The 22155-nt window shown below is 30.6% G+C and overlaps 1 protein-coding gene across 1 annotated transcript; it reads right to left on the bottom strand.

Annotated features, from left to right (window-relative positions):
- Positions 1-4687: 4687 nt before the first annotated feature.
- LOC7487049 (beta-glucosidase 24) lies at positions 4688-9334 on the bottom strand. Its single transcript, XM_052445132.1, has 13 exons — positions 9068-9334; positions 8646-8715; positions 8258-8316; positions 7589-7664; positions 7303-7380; positions 7111-7198; positions 6734-6989; positions 6387-6502; positions 5749-5966; positions 5607-5638; positions 5398-5500; positions 5182-5293; positions 4688-5087 (listed from the first exon to the last, which is right to left on the bottom strand). Exons 1-13 carry the CDS (start codon positions 9275-9277, stop codon positions 4910-4912), a joined length of 1596 nt encoding a protein of 531 aa, XP_052301092.1. The 5' UTR covers positions 9278-9334; the 3' UTR covers positions 4688-4909.
- Between the last annotated feature and the right edge of the window lie 12821 nt (positions 9335-22155).

Here is a 22155-nt window from a genome sequence, read left to right as displayed (position 1 = left end):
TGTGTTTAGCATACACACCCTTATGTTTTTTCTTTAGTTTTAAACTTGCCTTTATCTTAAGATCTGGCCACACAAACCCTAAAAAAACCTAGAAATTTCCAAAAAAATTCATGGACCATTTTAAATCTATTTGTGGATCCCTCGAATGTTTTCCTTAATTTTATATTTCATATCGGGGCTATAGACTTATATTGTAAAATACTAACCCGATATTGAAGTATCTGTTTTTCGCTGAAATTTCAAGAAATACCAAAAAACTTCTCTGGAATTTTTCTCACTTAAAAAAAATACAAAATTTTGTTTTATGGGTGAGCATATGGCCAAGTCTCTCAAATATATATATATATAAAAGCATATTGTATTTCCATACAAAAACTCAAAAATACAAATTTGCATGCATTTTGGGATTTAATAACCAGTTTATTATAGCCATGAGAACTAGGTCTATATTTCAAAAATACCAAAAAATTATTTTGTTTTCTGTTAGTATCTGATATTAAGAACTTATACATAAGACGTATTCTTGATATTAAATGAAAATATAGTTTGTTTATTTTTATATTGACATTAGAACAGTTAGATTTTTAACCTTATAAGATAAGGATCTCCTTATTGAAGAAATTTTTTCTTAAACCTTAGACAGACCAATGATTAGAAAATACATCAATAATTTAATTATATCAAACAGATAAACAATGTAGCTTACCTCATGTAAGGCGTATTAGGGGTGCTAATACCTTCTCTTTATGCAATCAGTCACTTTTCTCATACTCTGAGACCAGTTAGGATTCCTAGTGACCAAAATACTAGATGACGACTCTCATTCCCTCTTTCTACTAATAAAAGACAAGAATTCCTTATCCTTTCTTCTCACACCATTCTCGACCATTCCTGATCAGGAGGGCAATAACCGCAACGCCGCACACATACGACACCTTCCATAAAAATAACAACAAAAATCTTTCTTTTAAAAAATACTATTTTGTATTTAAATTGCATATAATCAAGTCTCCCAAAAATAAATTATATCTGCATAATTTATCATATTATAAAAACACAAAAAATAGTCTTTTATTTTCGCATGCATTTTTTTGGATTTGATAACTAGTTTATTAAAGCCATTAGAACATGGCCTACATTTCAAAAATAACAAAAAATTATTTTTTTTTATTTTTAAGATATAGGATTGCAAATTTATATATAAGACGTATTTCCTATATTAAATTCAAAAATACCAAAAAAAATATTTTGTTTTCTATTAGTATCTAGGATTATGAACTTATACGTAAGATGTATTTACGATATTAAATAAAAAAATAGTTTATTTTATTTTTATATTAGCATTAGAACAATTAGGTTTTTAACCTGATAAGATAAGGATCTTCTTACTGAGGAGGACTTTTCTTCGACCTTGAACAGACCTGTCGCACGTGTGCGGCGTCGCGGCGAAAACATTCACCTCAAAAATTTTGTATTAATGTGGCAAATGTGGGGAGACAAGAAATTCTTATCTTTTATTAGTGGAAAAATGGAATGGGAGTCACCACCTAGTATTTTGGTCACTAGAAACCCTAACTGGTATCAGAGATCGGGTACGGGGACTGGTTGCGTAAAGGGAAGGTATTAGCACCCCAAATACACCCTACCTAAGGTAGGCTGCATTGTTTTATTGTCTGATAAAATCTAAGGTCTTGTCGTGTTTTCTAGTTATTGGTCCGTCTATGTTCTAAGAAAAGTTCTCTTCGGTAAGGAGGTCCTTGTCTTATCGGGTAAAACCTAACCGTTCTAACATCAATAAAAGAATTTTATATCCGGAATATGTCTTACGTATAAGGTCGTAACCCCAGATATTAAAAGAAAACAAAATAATTTTTTTGAAATTTTTGAAATATTGGCCGGTTCTCGTGACTTTAATAAACTGGTTATTAAAGCCAAAATGCATGCTAAAACCCTTTTTTTTTATGAAGATAAAATATGATTTTTTTTTAATTTTTTTTTAGAGAGACTTGGCCGTATGCATAAAAATATATTTTTGCTTTTTTCAATATTTTGACGAAAACCAAGTATTTCAATACCGGATTTGTATCTTTACAGTATAAAAATACAAAGCAATATTGATCAAAATGAAGTAAAAAATTTGCGGAAAATCACAGATTTTTTTGAAATAATTTTTGAAATTTTTTTTTCGAGCTGGGCCCAGCCCGGCCCATGTGGCTGGGCTGGACCCAGCAGGCCTAGCCGGGTCACTGGCTTGGGCCAGTGACCCGACTGCCTTTTAAACGCAAGCGTGCGTGAACAATTCACGCACGCCTACTACAGCCAAAATGTAATTAAATTGCACCTGCACAGTGTTTGTGCAATTATAAACGGAAGGAGAAGGAATGAAAAGCTTACCTGGTTCGCAGCCGCTGTTGGGAGAAATCCCTCCTGAGCTTGTCGCTGGGATTCTGGGAATAAGCTATGATGCCTCCCTGAGCGTGTCTTCTCCTCTCTCTGCGTCTGGTTCTCTCCTTCTCTCTGTTTCTTTTCTTAGTTCTTCTCCGGTTCTGCTCTATCGCCCTTTAATTTGATCTCTTCTGTTACTCTTCTCTGTTTTTATCTCATGTTCTGCTCACTCTCTGCCTCCTCTCTTCCCAGCTCATCTCTGTTTTTCCCCCTTACATTCCCCTCTTTCTGTCTTTTTCTCCTCCGTTTTCCCCCCTTCGAGTTCTTCTGCTTCTCCTGCTCTCCCCCTTTCTTTTCTTTCCCGTCTGTTGCCCCTCTTCCTCCCGTCTCCCTCTGCTTTTATTCTCCCTCTTCTCCCTGTTTTCCTCTCTTTTTCCCCCACTGTTTTCTTTTTCTGCTGTCTCCTCTCCTTCCCCCCCCCCCCCCCTTTTCTGCCTGGTCCCTCCTCTGGCTTTTATAGCCAGAGGATGCATGCGTTATGGCAGGCATATGGTTGCATTATGGTGGTGAGGAAATCAGCCGCGAGACATGCCCTTGATTGCAGCTCCACCGCTCCCGTTTTTACCGCAGAAACCGTTGCTTGAAGACAGTGAGCAGTGTGCAGTAATTCTTAATGCAACGGCGCCGTTTCAATTTCAAAATGATATTTCTGATTTGGTCCTTGGATGTTTTTACTATTTTGTAATCAAGCCCCCCCGGAAAAGTTTTAATTGGATCCTTTGATTTTAGCGTCTTTTCTGGTTTGGTCCTTGGCTTCGGATTGTTTCAATTAAATCCCTAATTGGCCATCAAACTTCAATAACTATGCAATTAAGCCCCTGATTTGGACCCCAGAACTTTAATTTCATCCCATAAAAGCCTAAATTGACTTAAAAATCTATTTTTCTTGCAATCAAACCCTCCATAAATTCAATTAAACCTTAGATAAAATTTAATTGAGTCTATAAACATCTGATTTTAGACTTTTTTTCTCAACTTGAATTTTCTTTGTCAACAAGACTCTTATAATGTCAAATTTCAATTCTTGTATTTCTGAACCTCCTCAACCAATTCCTAGCTATTTTATGGGAGTTTCAGCATCCTTTTCTCACTCCTATTTTTTTATTCCTTCCGAATATATTTTTTTATATATGTATTTTTTTTTATTTTATTTATTTTTTGTGGGGAACCTAAAAATGGGTAACAACAAGACCAACAATTAGAAAACATAATATTTTCTTAGTTTATATCAGACAAACAAATAATGTAGCTTACCTCAGGTAAGGTGTATTAAGAGTGACACATCCTTTCTATACACAATCAATTCTTTTATCTAGACTCTAAGATCAAAATATTATGTGGCGACTCTTATTCTCTCTTTTTATTGATAAAGGACAATTCCTTTCTACTACATCATTCCTGACCATCCCGATCTGAAAAAATAATCGTTACAACGCCGCACACGTGTGACATTGAAAATAATAATTGCCCCACTCTTTTGATATGAAGGATATTTAGTTTCATTAAAACCCTCTATAAAACACCATGGCTTAGAAACACTACCTTTAAATGACTTAAGATAGCTCTTAAATCTTTCTTTAAAGAATTCTAATTAGGGACATACACCACTGTCTCCACACAATCAAAATCATATTGTGCAAAATTACCTTGAACATGAATTGCCCTGCCATTCATGGCGATAGAAGCATTATGAACATTAAAAGCAGATGAATTCTAGACAAAGAGCAAACCCCGAGATAAATCCTCAGAAGGAACAACATACCATAATCTAGAATTACCACTCCAAATGGGATTGACAATCTCCTCATCAACTACCACCTTTTTTGTTTCCACCTCACATAATAAATCAAGTTTATTATATCTCACCGATTGTCTCAGAGCTCTCTTCTTATCTCTATTCCCAATATCACATACATTTCATGCAATAATACTACCCATAAAAAATATATGAACACTCATACCTTAACATAGGCATCACAGATGCTCCCTCCTAAGAACACTCATACCTATAGGAAGTAGTACGTAGTTGTCCCGCCCATTCTGATTTTCTTTTCTTTTTTGGTTTATTGGAGTTATGATGAGCCATGTGCTATATAATGAGAGTGATTCTTCCTTCATCACTAAATCACATCTCTTTCTACTTAAGATTTGAGTCAGAAATCTTCTAGGTTGGAGTTGTCACTTTATAGATACAGATTTGTGTAGTTGGAAAGAGCACGTGTATAAATAAGGAAAAGTAGGGTTCGGGAAATAACATCAATTTTTTATTGAAGAAAAACTATTAAGCTAATTATTCGAATTCTGAAGTCATAGGATGTAGCAGAGACAACAATACAGCGAATAGCTAAAGGCCTCTCTGCCTACAAAACTTATTCTTGGAAAATAAATTAAAGGAAAAAAGAAGCACACAAGCTTCTTAAACCAGCGAGAAATTTTATTGCTCATTCTTGTAAAGAACAAGTGATCATGCCTTCTTTTTCTCGAGGAAGTTCTTGAACCACCGAGCTGAGAGTTTTGGGATTCTCTTCAATCCATTTTTATAATCAATGTAGATGATACCAAATCTTACGGTGTAACCAGAATTCCATTCGAAGTCATCCAAAAATGACCATGCGAAGTATCCCTTCACCTTGACACCCTCACTATAAAAAAAAGAAAATTTAATTAACACTGTAATTTTTTATATTAATTATGAACTTGGTAAAGAGACACAAATATTAATTAAGAAGTACTTACGCCATTGCTAATCTCAAGAAAGAGAGATGGCTACGGTAGTAATCGATCCTCATGGTGTCATTTAGTTGTTGCTTAAGCGTTAATTTGCCTTCATTATTTACCTCACTTACGCCTAAAACAAGAGATACATTAATTTCGTGCGAAATGGGCTTTTAACAAAGATTGGAATGGCACATCAAGTAGTTAATTATGATAATTAAGAAGTTAATTGATCACCATTCTCAGTGATGTAAATAACTGGATCATTGTATTTCCTCTTGGTGTAGAGCAAAAGTTTACGAATTCCTTTAGGATAAACATGGAGCCAAGTTGATCCTGCCTGCATTATTTTATAATTAAAGAAAAATATTGAATTAAGTAGTGACTTTAGAGAATTCGACTTGATTATAAGTAAATTAACGTTGTTTTATTTAGTTGATACACACCTGTGGACCAATAAGAACACCATTACGATCACCTATAATCACAAGAAAGAAAAACAAAAGATGATTGTTAACATTTAGCAATTAATCTACTCAAAAGAAGCATCAATCCTCAATTGTCTTTAAGTTTTTATTCTGTGCTTACTCCTACTGGTGGCAAGACTATCCGTCAAGGAGCTTGGATGTGAAATATTTGATATAGGCAAATTTTCCGCATAGAAAGCAGTGTAGTAATTCAACCCAATAAAATCAAATGATCCCTTTATAAATGCAGATTCCTCCTTGGTGAATTTGGGTAATCTTTTCCCAACAAGAGACCTCATTGAACTTGGATAATCACCGAAAACTACTGGATCCATGTACCTGTAAAAATACCATAAAAAAGTTTGGTCATTTCTTCAACAATGGGATTAAAATATGATTTCTTAAATTTCTTATTTCTTTTTTATAATAAAAAATGTTAGAACCCTGAACTTCTTAATAGAAGAACTTGTTAGGTGGTCTTGGGCCTATCTCCTTCTCAAAAACTAGCTTGTCCTCGAACTTTTGAACTTTTCATTATCCCCTTCTACAATCGATGTGTGATAATTTTTTATCAAAACCTTTCTTGTTACTAGCTTGTGATAAATTCTTAGATGTTCTTGGACCTATCTCCCCCTCAAAAGCTAGCTTGTGATAAATTCCTCACGTTCCTCCCACAACCATTGTGTGGTAACCTCAACAGAGCTATGAGCAATAAATCTAGGGAGACTTAAGTCAAGAGAAAACAACCGCAACACATACCATCCATACAAGAAATCCAGGGACCGTTGTGCAGCAGCTTTGTCCTGTGTAGAATTAGAGTATGGCAAAAACCAGTGGGATGCTACTGTGATCCCTATTATGCCCTTTTGAGTTGCCTGCAAGCACAAAATACTTGGTAACCTATATCATGCCCGAAAATCATTTTTGTGAAAATTAAGTTTGATCTTTTGAGTTTATAATCCAAGTTATTAGTCAACCTTCTTTGTTTGAAGATTTTAATGATTGACAAGTAGTCTTAAGTTTGTCCTTGCTTTGTTCCTAGTATTTAATTCACTCATTAATAATAATAAAAACATGATAACGTAGGATTCTAATTAGTGTTGTACCTGGTATTTTGCCTTGTATAATCTTACAGCAGCAGCATGAGATTTAATCAGATTGTGTCCTACCACATATGGTTCTGTTGATGAATCTCCACCAGTACAATTTAAATTCTGCCAAGCTGAACATCTATTTGGTGCACCACCACCAGAAGCATAGCCTCCCGAAGTAAAGATATTTGGTTCATTCAATGTGATCCAGTGCTTAACTCTATCTCCAAATTCTCTAAAGCAAACATCTACATAGTCCTCGAAGTCTTTCCTGTAAGATAATCAGTGATAGGTTTTGGTTATTTACACTATCATATACAGAGAAACTCAGATTATTAAGTCAAAAGAACTTTAAAAAAAAAAAAACAGAGAAACTTAATCAAGTTACTTACACAATCCTAGTACTTAGAAAACTCCCATACTCAGAATCTAAGGCTTGAGGAGTGTCCCAATGGAAAAGAGTCACCAGGGGTTTTAAGCCTGAACATGATAGCAATGAACAAATTGAATTTACTTGTCCACATGGTGTGTAATGTAAACTTAAATCATGCAATTAATTATTATAAGATTGAATCATAATTAACCATTTGCTACGAGCTCATTAATGAGGTTGTTGTAGTATTTGATTCCTGCTTTATTCACTCCCCCACTCAGCTTTCCTTCTGAAGTAATTAAAAACAAAAGATGCCATGTTAAAACATAACAATTTTGCAAAGAGAAATTACATGTGGATATATATATATATAGAGAGAGAGAGAGAGAGAGAGAGAGAGAGAGAGAGAGAGAGAGGGAGGGAGGGAGGGAGGGAGAGAGAGGAAAGAGATGATAGTGTGGATGGATATTGCGAGTGGTTTATACAGAAGATCTTACTTGGCAATATTCTAGGCCATGAGATTGAAAATCTGTAGGAGTCTAAGCCCATGTCTTTCATGATCTTAACATCTTCCTGTGACATTTAATATTGGAAAATAAATAAGAATTTCACCCATCTCACTAAAAAATATTTGTTTTTTCCCAATTATATATGATTTTCAATGTGCTTAACATTTAAAAAAAATATTTAGTTATTATAACATAAAAAAATTATCAAACAGATATCAAGAACCATAATGTATGAATATATTAAAAAAATTAATTATGCAAAGTTTTAACCCTAGATCTTATATTTAATTTGTACCAAAAAAACCACGTGCTTTTAATTAATTATAAAGAAAATAATTTGAAAGAGAAACACCACTAATACTAGCTGGACTAACTTTAGGCAATAACCTCACTAGAAGTTTAGACAGTATTCAAAAGTATACGAACACTAATAATCTGTGTATTGGAGTTATTCAGATTCATTGTGTTTAAATTTTTAGTGGCTAGTCATTTAATAGCTATTTGGGTTTTTTTATGTTTTTTTTTTTCAATTTTTACTCTGTTTTTAGCAATCTCCAGGTGATGTAACAAATAATTTTTCATTCTTCTGCTTTGATTATTCTCTGAATGGCTATTTTAATATATTTATTAATTATTAAGCTATAATTATTTAGTTACCTTGTAACGATGATATTGATCATCAGCCACGTCTCCATTGCTACGATCAGCTATTTTTTCTGCATTTCACCGTACATATATTAATTTCATTGCCTTAATACTAAACAGGTTATATATATCAATAAATATCTTGATTATTACAAGGTTTTTTCAATTAAAATTTATTAAAATAATCTTTTTTTAGATTTTTTATATCAGAATATAAAAATCATCAATAAACACCTAAAATAATAATTTGATATTTTTAAAATAAAAAATAACTTTAAAATATTTTAAAAAACAAGTCCAGTCATGTTACTAAACACAAAAGTCCCTAATACAATACAAGTCGATCTAAAAGTTTATCCGACAAACACCATGAAGGAGAATTTCTAAGAGAAAGAGAAACCAGGAAATTTATGCGTAAATGTATCCCATATGCTTAGTCCTTTGCCATCTTGGAAAGCTGCACCTTCGTACTGAAAAAATATACGACATAGTAGGATTTAACATTCTATGAAGTACGTAATCAAAAAAAAAAATCGAACTCGAGATTTCTTGAAACTGAAATAGAGGTGCCAATTCAATTATAAATCTATTGGCTCTCATGAATTAATTAAACGTGAAGTAAAATCACTATAATTGTGGTGTAATAAGAAATCTTAGGTAGTTTTTTTGTTGTTTGCTATAGTAGATCAGTTTTTTTTTTTTTTCATATCACTTGTATTTTTCTTTGGCTATTGGTTTTATGATCTTCTTAATATACTCTCTCGATGATTATCAAAAAAAAAAAATCACTATAATTGATGGCAAGCTAAGACTAGAAATGACCTGGTAAGCTGCTGATGCTGCCCCAAAAATGAAACCTGGTGGAAAACTCTGACGATTAAAAGAATGAATCTCATGGCTAGGTGTAGTAGAGGCTACAATATTACTGGCTACCAAGCCAAGAATGAGAATACACAACACATAGCTTTGAGTTGCCATGGTTGTTAACAACGGTAACTGATATCTGAGTGGTGTGCAAATCAAGGGTGGCATGTGCCCTTTATATAGAGAAGTCGAGCACGAGGAAACGCGCCATGGGAAACTCTAAAGATAATGTATCTGTATTAATCAAAACCCACGCTAGTATATTTAAAGTTCTTGCTTGTTGGCATTTATATTTATATTAAAAACAAGTTGGTGTCACGTACTTTTTTTCTAGTTTTTGTAGGAGATTTGTATTGACTTTGACTAATTCGACTTAATTATGCGTGTACGGGATTTGTATTTTATTACTTGGGTTAAAGATGAAAACATCATGCGATCGTAGCATTTGCAAGATAAATTTAATGATATCTCCACTGCTTGTAATCCCTTTCCTTCTGTGTTTTTTGAGCATGTTCATAATAAGAAGAATCGTTTTGCTGATAATTTGACCGAATGAGTTTCTTAACAAGCTAATTTAGTTGCATGGTTTTAGGTTTTTTAACAAGCTAATAATCAAAGTCACCGAACTAGATTAAATATAAATCCAAGTTAATTACTTCATAAAATTTGGTACATTGATCCAAATTAATTGCTCAAACTGGCCAATAATTAAATTCTTTGAATAAGTAAGTTTTGTTGTTCTAAGAAATGTAAAGTTTCTTGATATAATTTTTGATTTTTTACAGCAAGATTAGAAATTGTTAATGATCATCTCCATTCCCGAGAAGAAATTAATATTACTATATAAAGTTATTGTACATTCTTTTTTTCTTTTTTTTCAAACCCAAGAACTTTGAGACACGAATGGAAGTTAACTTGAATTCAATGCATACTGATCCAAATTTTAGTAAAAGAGAAGCAGATTACTAATAAGTTAATGGCAAGCTAGGTGGTAGGTAAAAAGAGTTCTGAACAAGGGAGAAAGAAACATAGCAAAATCAAAGGCAGGAATACAAGAGCAAAAACTATATATACAAGCCAACATTAATTAGATCATAGTAGAATGCTTTCAGGACTTCTTACCATATGTGTGTGTGTGTGCATGTGTTGTATTAACATTGAAGTATGAACTTATTAAATTAGATTTAAAAAATATAAATAGTACTTTAGGATAATAAATAATTGAATGGATACAGTAGAATATGATGGAAGGGAGACTCATTGTTATTCTTACTTGGAAACCTAAAATAATGTACTTCATGATCATTTCAACATAGAGTAATATAATTGACCATGCATTATGTAACTTTCTTACCAGTTAGGTTTTTTTTTTTTTTTTACCGATTTTAAGGATGCATCCCCTCACATAGATTTGGTACTTTTAGAGAAAATTAATATATAAAATATCTCCAGTGTTTGAATCCACTAAATTAATCAGGGAAGTGAGCAAACTGTCTTAACCATTAATTCAACCCCTTCAAGTTAAAATCCTTAATTTTTAATTAAGATTTGGTCAGCAATTTAATTAGAAAGCACCTTCCTTATCCGCCACCTCAGTCATTGACAGAAACTCTCTAATTGCCAAATAAATATGGCTTGTTAATGAAACTCTTGACTTAGTCGTTTTATATGTGGGTTTTCGGCGTCTTCTTCTATCCATTTTTGTAATTATAGTTTCATCAAAATTATTATTGTTCCTAATATTAGCTAACACCAGTGGCGGAGAAGGGGGCGCAATTGCCCCCTTAATTGTTTTTTTATTTTAAAATATTAATATAATAGTTTTGTAAATAGTTGATAAATGAAAGAAAGTTATTATTGGTAACTTATATCTTAATATAATATATAATATATATGTCCAGCTCATTATCTCATATTTTTTTTCTTTTCTTTCTTTTTCTTTTCCTAACTATCCGAGAGGTTTTTTTTTTTTTTTTTAGCTGTTGTTCCCTACCTCTCTTCCTTATACAAATTTCTCTTCAAGTACAATTAAACAATTAACCTCTTTTGTTTTTTGCTTTATGCTTTAAGTAAATTTTCTTTATCTTTTTTATTTGTTTCATTGTCTAATTTTAGTTTTATTCTTTTATAATTAATTATTAAAAATATTAGAGTTTATGATAATTTAGGGGTTTTGATATGAATATGTTCAAAATAAATGTTTGAATCTGCTAATTAAATCAATTAAATATTTCTTTTCTTATTATAAAGGAATAAATTAATATTCATGCAAAACTACTATTCTTGGTATCTCTTGTATTGGCAGAGTAGTTTATTGAAATTTAATATTTTCACATGATTTGTTTGTAAGTAAAATATCAAGTAGAAAGCATGTTTTTCAAGCATTGTTCCTCTTACACAGACACTAAGCATTGTTCCTCTTACACAGACACTAAGTAAAATATCAGTTGTGGCCGACTCACACCTGATTGCTCAGAATCACCCGTTCTCACAAACTCAACTACATCATTAATGATTAATGATGTAGTTGGGCTTACCTTGTATACAACAAGCTATGTATTCTATTTTAGTTGTTGTTGACAAATTCTCGAAGACAAGTTCTCTCCAACCTGTGGAGAATGAATTAATTGGTGGATTAAATTGGGTTGAATTGAATTAATTGAAAAATTAGATTAAATTGGTATTTAATTGGACTGAAATGATTAGAAAGAAACAACTAGGACTGAAGTGAAATTATTTAAATAGTCAAGTGGTTCTTGGAATATTTCCCTCTTTTCATTACAGTCCTTGATTTTTGAATTTTTTTCAATTTAATTCTATTAGGGCTTTAAATCAGGAATTCTCTCTCAATTTAATCCCTAAATCAAATCTTTCCATTTTAGTCTCTTTAATTTAGTCCTTGTTTCTTAATCTCTTGTGGTTTCAACTGAATTTTGTCATAAATCCCTATTTTCTATTCAATTACACCCTTAATTTGATCAATCTAGACCTCTAAATTTAATCACTTGCTGCAAATTCATCCTTGATTCTCAAACAAAAATTCCCAAACTCAAATTTTTACTCGTGACACTCGATTATTGACCCAATTTCAAACCCCGGCTGTTTTTGTATTATTTTTAATTGTTTATTGTATTTTTGCATTTTGTATTTTTTTTATGATCTTCAAGATGTTTGGACTCCCAAAAAATTAATAGAAATGAAAAAATAACAAAATGATTAAAATAGCTAAAATTATTGAAAAGACATATTTTTTGGATTTTTCTAATTTTCTCAAAAAATATTCAAAAAATAGAAATCCAAAAATAGATTACAACAGTGCTAATAGTGTGTGTAAAGTTGTAACTACGTTTGTGGTGGTGCCTAGTGTAGAGTTGGATGATTCCTTATTAGTAGTTTTTCTTTTCATGCTCTCTGTTGCATTTTGCCTTGAATAAAGAAACAGAAACGTCATGCAAACACTTGCCATGGCTAACTTTTTTTTTTCTTCATTCCTTATTTATGATGTTATTCTCAAGTACTGCAGTCTAAGAATGGTTAATGTGTTGTCCCATATTTTTGGTTCATATTCTCATTCAGAAAAAAAAACAAAAAAACAAAAAATAAAATGAATAGTAATGATTTTAGAATATAATGAAAAAGACAATGACTTGAATATTTTTGTTTCTTCTCTCACCAATCGTTGCATTTAAATTATTGGTGTAGGTAACTCTTTGGTATTTGTTATTAAATCTAATTTAGTAGGTCAGTTTTCAAACATTTTAGTTTGACTTCTAGACTAGTTGAATTTAAATTGAAACTGTGGAAATGTTTGGTATTTGTTATTAAATCTAATTTAGTTGGTTAGTTGTCAAACATTTTAGTTTGACTTCTAGACTAGCTTGAACTAAAATTTAAACTGTGGAGAAGTTATCCTGACATGAATCATACTCAACCAACCTGTGAAAAAGATTTGAGGATAAAATTAAAAAGAAAAAAATAAAATTGACAAAAAAAACCTCTCAGTCCAACTCTTTTTTCAATTCAAGTTTAAATTTAAATAGTGTAAAAGTTGTTTCAAAGTGATCTAATCGACTTGGTTAGCTCAAAAATAACTTGGATGAGTGTTAAAAAAAGTTGAGGAAATTAAAAAAAAAACTATTAAAAAAAGTTGAGGAAATTAAAAAAAATAAAAAACCTTAAGTGTTCCACGAAGAATCCAATTTATTTATTATAGAAAGTAATACCGAGGTGTTTTAATTTTCATGCATAACATAAGAATATGGATGAACAACTAACTAATTCAATTTTTTTTTAGGAAAGAAATATTTTTTTATGATAATATATTCTTACAAGGGGTGGTTAACTAAGGCCCCGTTTGTTTGTTGGAAAGTAGTTTTCTTTTGGAAAGTGAATTCCGGAAAAGTAAATTCCGAGAAAGTGAATTATTTTCTGATGTTTGGTAGTGTAATGGAAAATAAGTTGAAAAACATTTTCCAGTGTTTGGTTATGTCATGGAAAATGAGCTAGAAAATAACTTATTAATGTTTTATTTTTCTCAAATTTATTAAAATAATGAGGAACAAATATTACAAATTAAAAAGTTGAATGAGAATGAAATTGAAAAAAAAATATAATTTCATAGATTATCTCAAATAAAATAAATAACAATCAAAATAATAGATATCAAATCTAAAAAATTAAAAAAAATGAAAGATGAAGAAATTAAAATAATAATAATTAACATTTCATAAATTATTTCAAATAAAAAACAAATGAGGATCAAATTTGATAGATAAAAAAATTCAATAAAAAAATGAAAAGGAAAAAACAAATAACAATTATAAAAATGAGGACCAAAATTAATATAAAAATTAAATTTTAAGAGATGAAATTGAAAAATAAATATTCAAAAACAAAACATATATAGCAATCAAAAGTTTGAGGATCAAATTTGATATATCAGCAAATAATATGACATTTCTAAATTTTTTAAAACTTCCGGAAAGTGTTTTCCGCCTAAATTTTCTAGAAAAACACTTTTCTGAAAACCAAGCCAAATTTTTCTTTGACTGGAAAGTGTTTTCCTTTGACCAACTTTTCTAATGACAAATAAATACAGGAAAGTTTAAAAGTGATTTTCCGAAAACTAAACAAACATAGCTTAAGAGAAAAGTTAAGGAAAAAAAAAAATTTGTGCACCTTTTCCTGCCAAAGTTTAGACTCTATTCTTTAGAGCAGAGCCTAAGATTTCAAATCCTACTCGCCCTGTGTGGTAAGATTATATAAATATATCTTAGTCTATTCATATATTATATGAAATAACATTTCTTTTAAATCAATCGATGAGCTTAAACTTTGATATTCTTGACTGTATGTAGACTGGGACTGATACCGCGTGATTGAATTACCAAATAAAATAATTTTTTTAATCCATGACGTGCATGGAAATCAGGGAAAAATCACTGGGCAAGTGGTCATTGCATGCATATTAAAATGTTACATCACGAGACTATTATGGCCGCATTGAAAATTCAAATAGACAAATTTCCAATAAAATATGAGCAAACCATGAGATCTGAGCTTGCATTTAAGTTGTATGCTAAACTATTGTTTTAATTTGTATCCCTTCAAGAATTGTGTGTTTATACGACTCAAGTGGCTTAAATTAAAGATGAGTTCCGCACGGCTAATCGCATGAGATTGCTTGATGTCCCTTTAAGAATTGTGTGTCTATACATGAGATTGCTTGAAAAATATTAGTGTAAGGTGTAGAGACAAAGACAGCTTTCCTAAAAAAAAAAAAAAAAAAAGAAACAAAGTAAAACGTGCAGACTAGCAGGAGATACACGAGGGTTGATCACCAGAAGATGTATTTTTTTATATTAATTTGGATTGCTTTAATAATAAGCTAAGTGTATGGTATTGTTTCGATCTACCATATACATATTAATTATAAGTGGTGCTCTGGCTAGGAAATCAAGAAAATGAATAATATAACTTTTAGAGGGATGACTAACTTGGAGAAATCTTGAATAGAAGAAAAATCTCTTGCACGTGTTTCCTGGCTTATAATTTCCTGGCCATTAATAAAAAATATTATTCCTGGATACAAAATAATAGACTTTTTAACTGATCGAAAATTTTAATTCCACTTGCCCCATCCATGAAGCTTAGATTCTATAGAAATTAATCATTCCCGAGTGATTGCATATTTAACTCTTGGAAGCTTAGCCAAGTTCATGTAATTAAGTGGATATGTACCCGGCTAAATTCAAGGTTCGAATTCCACTGAGATCGGAAGCAAATATATATATACACCCACAAGTGTCTAATTATTATATGATTATGATAATAAATTTATTAAAAATGAAGTAGGATGGGGACGTGTATATACACAAGTGTTTTTTTTTTACAATAAATATATTATCACGTTAGTTTATGCATTAATTAGTAAAATTAAATTTTTATCATTTATTTTTGTATTCGAAACTGTGATTGAGTGTATTTTTAAAGTGTATTGATTTGAAAATGTATCAAATTAATATTTTTTTTTAATATGTTGATGTAAAAAATAGATAAATAAATAAATTATTTTAATATATTTTTAAATAAAAATCACTTTTAAAAAACAATTTTGCACCACAACACCAAACACATATTTATTCTCAAAAAATTTTAAAGTTGCATTCTTCGTATTAAACTATGCTTTCAAAGAATTTTCATAAATTTTTCTGAATGCTAGTCTTAAATATAAATATATATATATATATATACACACACAAAGAGAAGAAATAAATTTGTAACCAAAAGGGAATTCGAATAAGATCCTAAATATCATGGGGCAGCATCCCACGTATCAAGGCCCAGAGTGATAAATTACAGCGCATCATTTAATTATTTATAGTATCTGAAAATACTTCGATGGATAAAATGTTTTTTTTTTCCCACTCTCTAGACGTATCAGATCTTGGTGTGGCACCCTTTCACATTGAGTTAATGTTTTTAGAAGAATGAATTATTTTGAATGATAACTTCAATAAATCAAAGTAAAACCTCAGTATATAAGAGCTGATAAACCAATTAGCCTTTATTTTTATTAAACTGGAATTGTTTTTCTAAAAAATACTGAAAGAATCTCTACAAGTAAACATATTAATTCTTTTTAGATGATAAGAGCATTAATTGTGATTAAATCTTTTATTAATTTGATACATTGAGATGAATTTAATAAATTTCTCTCGAGATTCGAACATAATTAAAAAGTTAAGAAAAAAGAATCTCCTTGCTGCCGAGACAATTCTTAAATGTAACAGTTTTTTTCATGGATTGAAGATTTTATGTGCTCTAATCTATAGATAAGATGCGACGGGTCGAAACAAGGACACTTACAAGAGACCAAACCCAATCCTATGAGCCCAGCCAACCAGTTCGTTCACCCCATTTGTGAATATCCAGGTTTTCGTCATATTTTTTTAGTTCACAGACGAACCCTAAACATAGTTTTAAAACTCAGTTAGGTTTAAAAAAAATAAAAAAAAAATTAAAAACTCAGGTAATCTAGTTGATCAGGTAGATCCGGTCACAAATCTGGTTGCAACTCGGTGATTTTTTTAACTAAAATGATATCATGTTGATTTATAAAAAAAAATAGAGTTTACATGAGTAATCCGATCAAAACCTGTTAACTTGGGTCTTGAACTGGGTCGACCAACTAGTCGGATTTAAAAATTATTTAGCTCCATACACAGAATTACATCAATATATATAGCACACAGGCATCAATATCCACCCCCATTTGTCACGCTTACAATGGCACATCAGCAATTAATTTCTTGGTTCAGAAATTCTATTGTTCTTCAGTTATTGCTAGTAGCTGTATCTTATACCAGCTAGCCTAAGAATTTTTTAGGCATGTTGAATTAAAGAAAGAAAGAATGAATGAATCAATGAAGAACATGAAAGAATGAAAATACGAAAAATAGCTAGAAAAAAAAGAAGAAGAAAGGCTTCATAAGATAATAATAATAATAATAATAATAAAGGCTCTTGGAAGTTCTAGGAGAGGTTAAAGAACTTGGATTAAGAATAGAGAGTTGACTCGTAAAATTACGAGTTCATATTTAACAGGATTATAACTCATGAAAAACTCAATTTCTACATGAGATTTCAACTTGTAATTAATCCATCCATTTGTCTTTTTATATATTAGGTTTATTTCATAATGTGTTCCAAAGCTTTAAAATTAATTAATTATGTTTATATATATATATATATATATATATATATATATATATATATATATATATATATATATATTCTCACATATTATTCAAAAGGTTCCTTTTCACATTTTCTCACATAAATGACGGTGAATCCATGAAGCCCAAATGACTATGAGTTTATAAGACTTCAAAAATAATAATCACAATTGGCCCATAATATATAAAAAACAAGAAGCTCTTGGCCCATAACGCCAAGCTTCTTTTGCTCCTCTTCTACTTGAGAGTTTCCATATCATTTCTCAATTGATGCCATTTCTCTAGCTAAAATCACCATCACATATCTATTAACATAGAACCAAATACTTTTGAGATATATTCAAAGTGGTGTTATTAAATCTAACTTGGTTGATGGTAATTCATTGATTTAAGACTTAATTTGTTATGAGTTTTAAATTAAATTATGTAGTAATTTACTTAGTCAAAACTTGGTTTAATTTTAAAAAAATCAAAACAATATTATTATAATTTTTTTAAAAAAATCTTGAAACAATATTATTTAATAGTAATTTAAGTCAATTCAAGTTAATTTACCTAATTTATAATTGTGTCGGTTTAATAACTTTGCTAGAATCAACTATTTAACAATTATGAAAACATGAAATTGTGTAATATTTATTATTCTTTCAAAAATCAATTTATAAAAAAATCGCATAATCTCATGTATTCAATAATTGTAGAATAATCTTCATTCTTATAAAAATCTCATATCAATAAGAGTGGACCCCACAAATTTCAATGGTTTTGGATTTGTATTTTTTTATAAATTTAGTATCATTCCAAAGTCCAACCAAAGTGCCTTTTTTAGTTTGGGATTGTTTACTTTTCGGTAATTTAAGTCAACAATGAGCTTCTACTTAGTTTTTTTTCTGGTGATATACTGCAAGTTAGATTTTTTTTAATTTTTAAAAATATAAAAATATTAAGATGTTGAAACTTATATTAAAATAAATTGGTTATTCTAATTATATTGAACCAAATATTGAAAGTTGAAAGTGAAAAAAAATTTTAATTAAAATAAAACAAAAAAAATAACTTGAGTAAACTTATATCGGTGGCCGACATAACACCGCGGGTCGGGCCAGATGTTTTTGAACATAAGAAAAAAGTTCAGGCAACATTAAGATTTCTAAAGAAGTAAAACAAAAATTGAGACTAGGGTCATTGAGTCGACTGGGTTTAATAAGTTTGGTTAATTTAACAATATATAAAATAAGGCAGCCCTAATTCAATAATATGAAAAACCAAGCAAGCCTAAACAAATCTCATAGGCCTAGGTTAATTTTCTAAAATTACAACTAGTGGAATCATAGACATGAACTCAATTAAAAAACACAATTCCAAACCAATTTAATATTGAAGGATAAAATTTTAAAAAAAAATCAATCTAAAAAACTTGTCAAAGAAAAAAATAGTAATAAAAAGAATGAGAATCAAACCCGATAGAAAATAAATAGAGGATAAAATCACACAAAAAAGAATGAATAGGTTAATATCACAAAAAAAAAATCAATTTTAGAAACCATCTCAAATAAAAAAAATAACAATTAAAAAAATGGGGACCAAATCCTAAAAAAAAAAATTTGGAGGATGAAGTAGAAAATAATTTCTAATTTGAAATAATTTTTCAAATACAAAATTACAATTAAAAAAATATGAACTAAATTCAAAGAAAAGAGAAACTGGATGGTGGTTGTGAATTTTTTGAGGGACAATGTGCAAATCAAGCTGGAGGAGAGGAAAAAAAAAAAACTTGTGCCAATTGGATGGAATCACCATCTACACGCTACTTAGAGAGGTTGGCTCCATTAAGACCAATCACAAAACACCAAAGAAAACTATTTTTGCCGTTGTAAACCACCATACACATAACCTGAACACGGAGGGGCAATTATTTTTTAATTGTTATTGATATCAATTAAAAGATCAAATTAACATAAGATCAATTGATTATAATGAAAATTTCAATATGAGATTATGAATAAGCCTCTAAAGTCAAGCCTTATAAATTTTAATTTTAAGAGCAATAGAGTAATTACACTAAGCCTAATTTAAGTGTTGTTTTTTTTTAGGGGTATTATAATAAAAATCTCAATTGTTAACCAATTTAATGTTAAAGGATGAAATCGAAAAAAAAAAATCAATTTAAAAAATTTACCAAAGCAAAAAAAAAAAAAAAACAATAAAAAAATGGGCATTAGATCCGAAAGAAAAAAAATGAAAGATAGTGAAATTGAAAAAAAAAACTCAAACTCAAATACAACATATTAACAAATTGAAACATGATAACATTGAAAATAAAATTCAATTTTAGAAATTAATTAAAATACAACACATAAAAAAAAGGAGGGATCAAATCCAAAGAAAAAACATTTGAAGGGCTAATCTTCAAATCTAGAGGGTCATACATGAATTTCTAGGAGGAGAAAAAAGAAGGGGGGAAAGGTTGTCGGTGTCAAAATGAAGGTCTCTTGATCACATACACCGTCTAGAGAGGAAGAGAACGTCGAAACGAATTAAATGACATGGCGGAACAACAGTTTCTACTACTAGAGCTAGTCGAGTGTGCTGCCTGTAGGCAACAAAGCGACCAACACAACTTTTTTTAATTTTTATTTATTAAAATACCACATTGCCTCTATAACCAAATAATTATTATGAAAAAATCATTGTGAGATTAAGAATAATTCCTTGGAGTAAAGTTTTGAGAATTTTGATTTTAATTATATTGTGCTTAAAAAGTGAAATATAAAAAATAGCCCTGAACCATAGTTAAGTATTTTTTTTCTTTTAAAAACAATCAATTAATTTAATTTTGCAAAAAAATAATAATAGAAAAAGACTGAAATTTAATTTTGTCCCTAAACAATTCTAGAATGAGAAATTAACCCTCTAAAAAGGCCACTTTACCTCCGAAGCCAGTTCTTTATGTTTTTTTTTTTTAATGGAAAAACCATGTATCCAATATTTCAATCCACAATGATTCACAGCATTTATACAATGGTTTTCCCACGTGTTAATTGATATTATTTTGCACAATTAATCATTTTAATTGATGTAAAAAAGGATGGTAAATGGGCTGTTGAAAGCAGTTGGCAGTCAGAACATCTGCTCTTTGTATTGGTAGCTGCTCAACAAAAGTCTACGAAGGGCAACCCACCCACCCACCCACCCACCTAAATAGTATCATGCTTGGAGTTTCTTGCAGGTTGCAATTGTGCAAGCCAGAAAAGAATGCAATATCTTACATTCACATGGACTCCAATGAAACATGAATTACGCAAGAAAACTACAACAAGGACAAATTATATTACCAACAATAAACAAGAAAATACATTGTTGGCAATGTTATTATTAAACCTAGCCTGCCATATCTTATGACCTACGGACTCATAACCTAATACTTTCAAAATAAATTATGTATGATGGTTAAATTTGATTAATCCGATTAAAATATAGTTTGATTTTTTTAAAATAATGTTGTTTTTTTTAATCTTAAAACGATGCTATTTTAAATTGATATGACTTGACTCGGATTAACTTATCCAATCCTACCCAGCTTATGATTAAGATCTTGAATTAGGTCATGGGTCTGACCAAGTTTAATAACATTAATAGACTAGACCACAATGTAATTTTTTAGAAAACAATGTTATTTTAACTTTTAAAAAAAAAATTAAAATAACAATTTTTTATATCGATTCAATTCAATCAAACCCAACCTATTACCAAGTCGATTGGACTGATTCATAGACCAGACATGGTTTAATAACTTTGATAAATATTACTAGGATTTTCAAGCCGATTGCAACAAAACAAGATGAATCTCAACGAAAGAAACAAGTCTGACAGGAGCTAGGAATCGCAGGATCCAAGCCACAAGGCTGCTCAGTAAAGATTTCTTCTCTAGCTTCATCTTCTGGCACCCTACAAACTTCTACAACTTATGAATCATAAGTGCAGGTCAGACACTTCCACCAAAGGTCAGAATTCATTGTACATTCGGCAAAATTATTTGTATTAGCTCTGTCATGCTGTGCTTCTCTTCAAGATGATAATGTTTTTAAATGGGAGTAATGGCAATCGATAGGAAGTTCAAAACTTCTGGTTAGATGCTTTTAGGGTTTTCAAGTGATCCATTCAAACTTCCCAGATTCACTGTCACTAATAACTGACTTTCAAGGAAGCTTCTCATGGACAATCTCTAACCTTTTGTCTTTAACCAACACTACTGCATAAAGTAATCTTCCACTAAGGACAAACTTGAGCTGATTCCTGAAGACAAAAGCAGACGGCCAACAGTCATATCTACATCATCTCTTTTGCTGAGGCAAGGTATATGTATCAATGAAACGTAATTAAGAAGCTAGAGACCTGGTAAAGTAAAACACAACTGCACAACTGACCTAGAAGGCAAGGAAAGAAATACAAAATACACATGCAAAGCATGTGAGCCTACCATTCGAGACCACAATAAAAGGCAGATGCAAAACTCGGCTACTCGCCACAATCTGATACGCTATTCCAGTGATAGTAAAACTCTTAACTCCAACCAGCTAAACGAAATGGCATGACAGGAGGTGCACCAGTTTGAGAGGTTTTTCCAGATCATATGCATAACAATTAAGAACTAAGAAAGAACAGCATAAACTTTATATGAACAGACTTCACTGTTGTTGCAACTTCTCGACAGAGTTTGACCAGCAGCAGTGTGATTATATGTGTTATGATGATGTCCAAATTACAAGTCGCAAGAAAGAAGATACTGTTGTAGAAAGAAATCACGAC

The sequence above is a fragment of the Populus trichocarpa genome, chromosome 1, assembly GCF_000002775.5.
Source record: "Populus trichocarpa isolate Nisqually-1 chromosome 1, P.trichocarpa_v4.1, whole genome shotgun sequence".
NCBI lineage: Eukaryota > Viridiplantae > Streptophyta > Magnoliopsida > Malpighiales > Salicaceae > Populus > Populus trichocarpa.
The sequence above is the reverse complement of the archived record's forward strand: the minus strand, read 5'-3'. Positions and strand labels throughout refer to the sequence as shown.

What these genes read in the sequence shown, in the direction of transcription:
- LOC7487049 (XM_052445132.1), bottom strand. Translation starts at nt 9,277, where the DNA reads ATGCCACCCTTGATTTGCACACCACTCAGATATCAGTTACCGTTGTTA. An exon ending in TTTCTAAGTACTAGGATTGT is followed by an intron (nt 6,990 to 7,110) that starts GTAAGTAACTTG and finishes ATTATCTTACAG; the next exon opens with GAAAGACTTCGAGGACTATG. An exon ending in TATTTACATCACTGAGAATG is followed by an intron (nt 5,294 to 5,397) that starts GTGATCAATTAA and finishes CTCTTGTTTTAG; the next exon opens with GCGTAAGTGAGGTAAATAAT.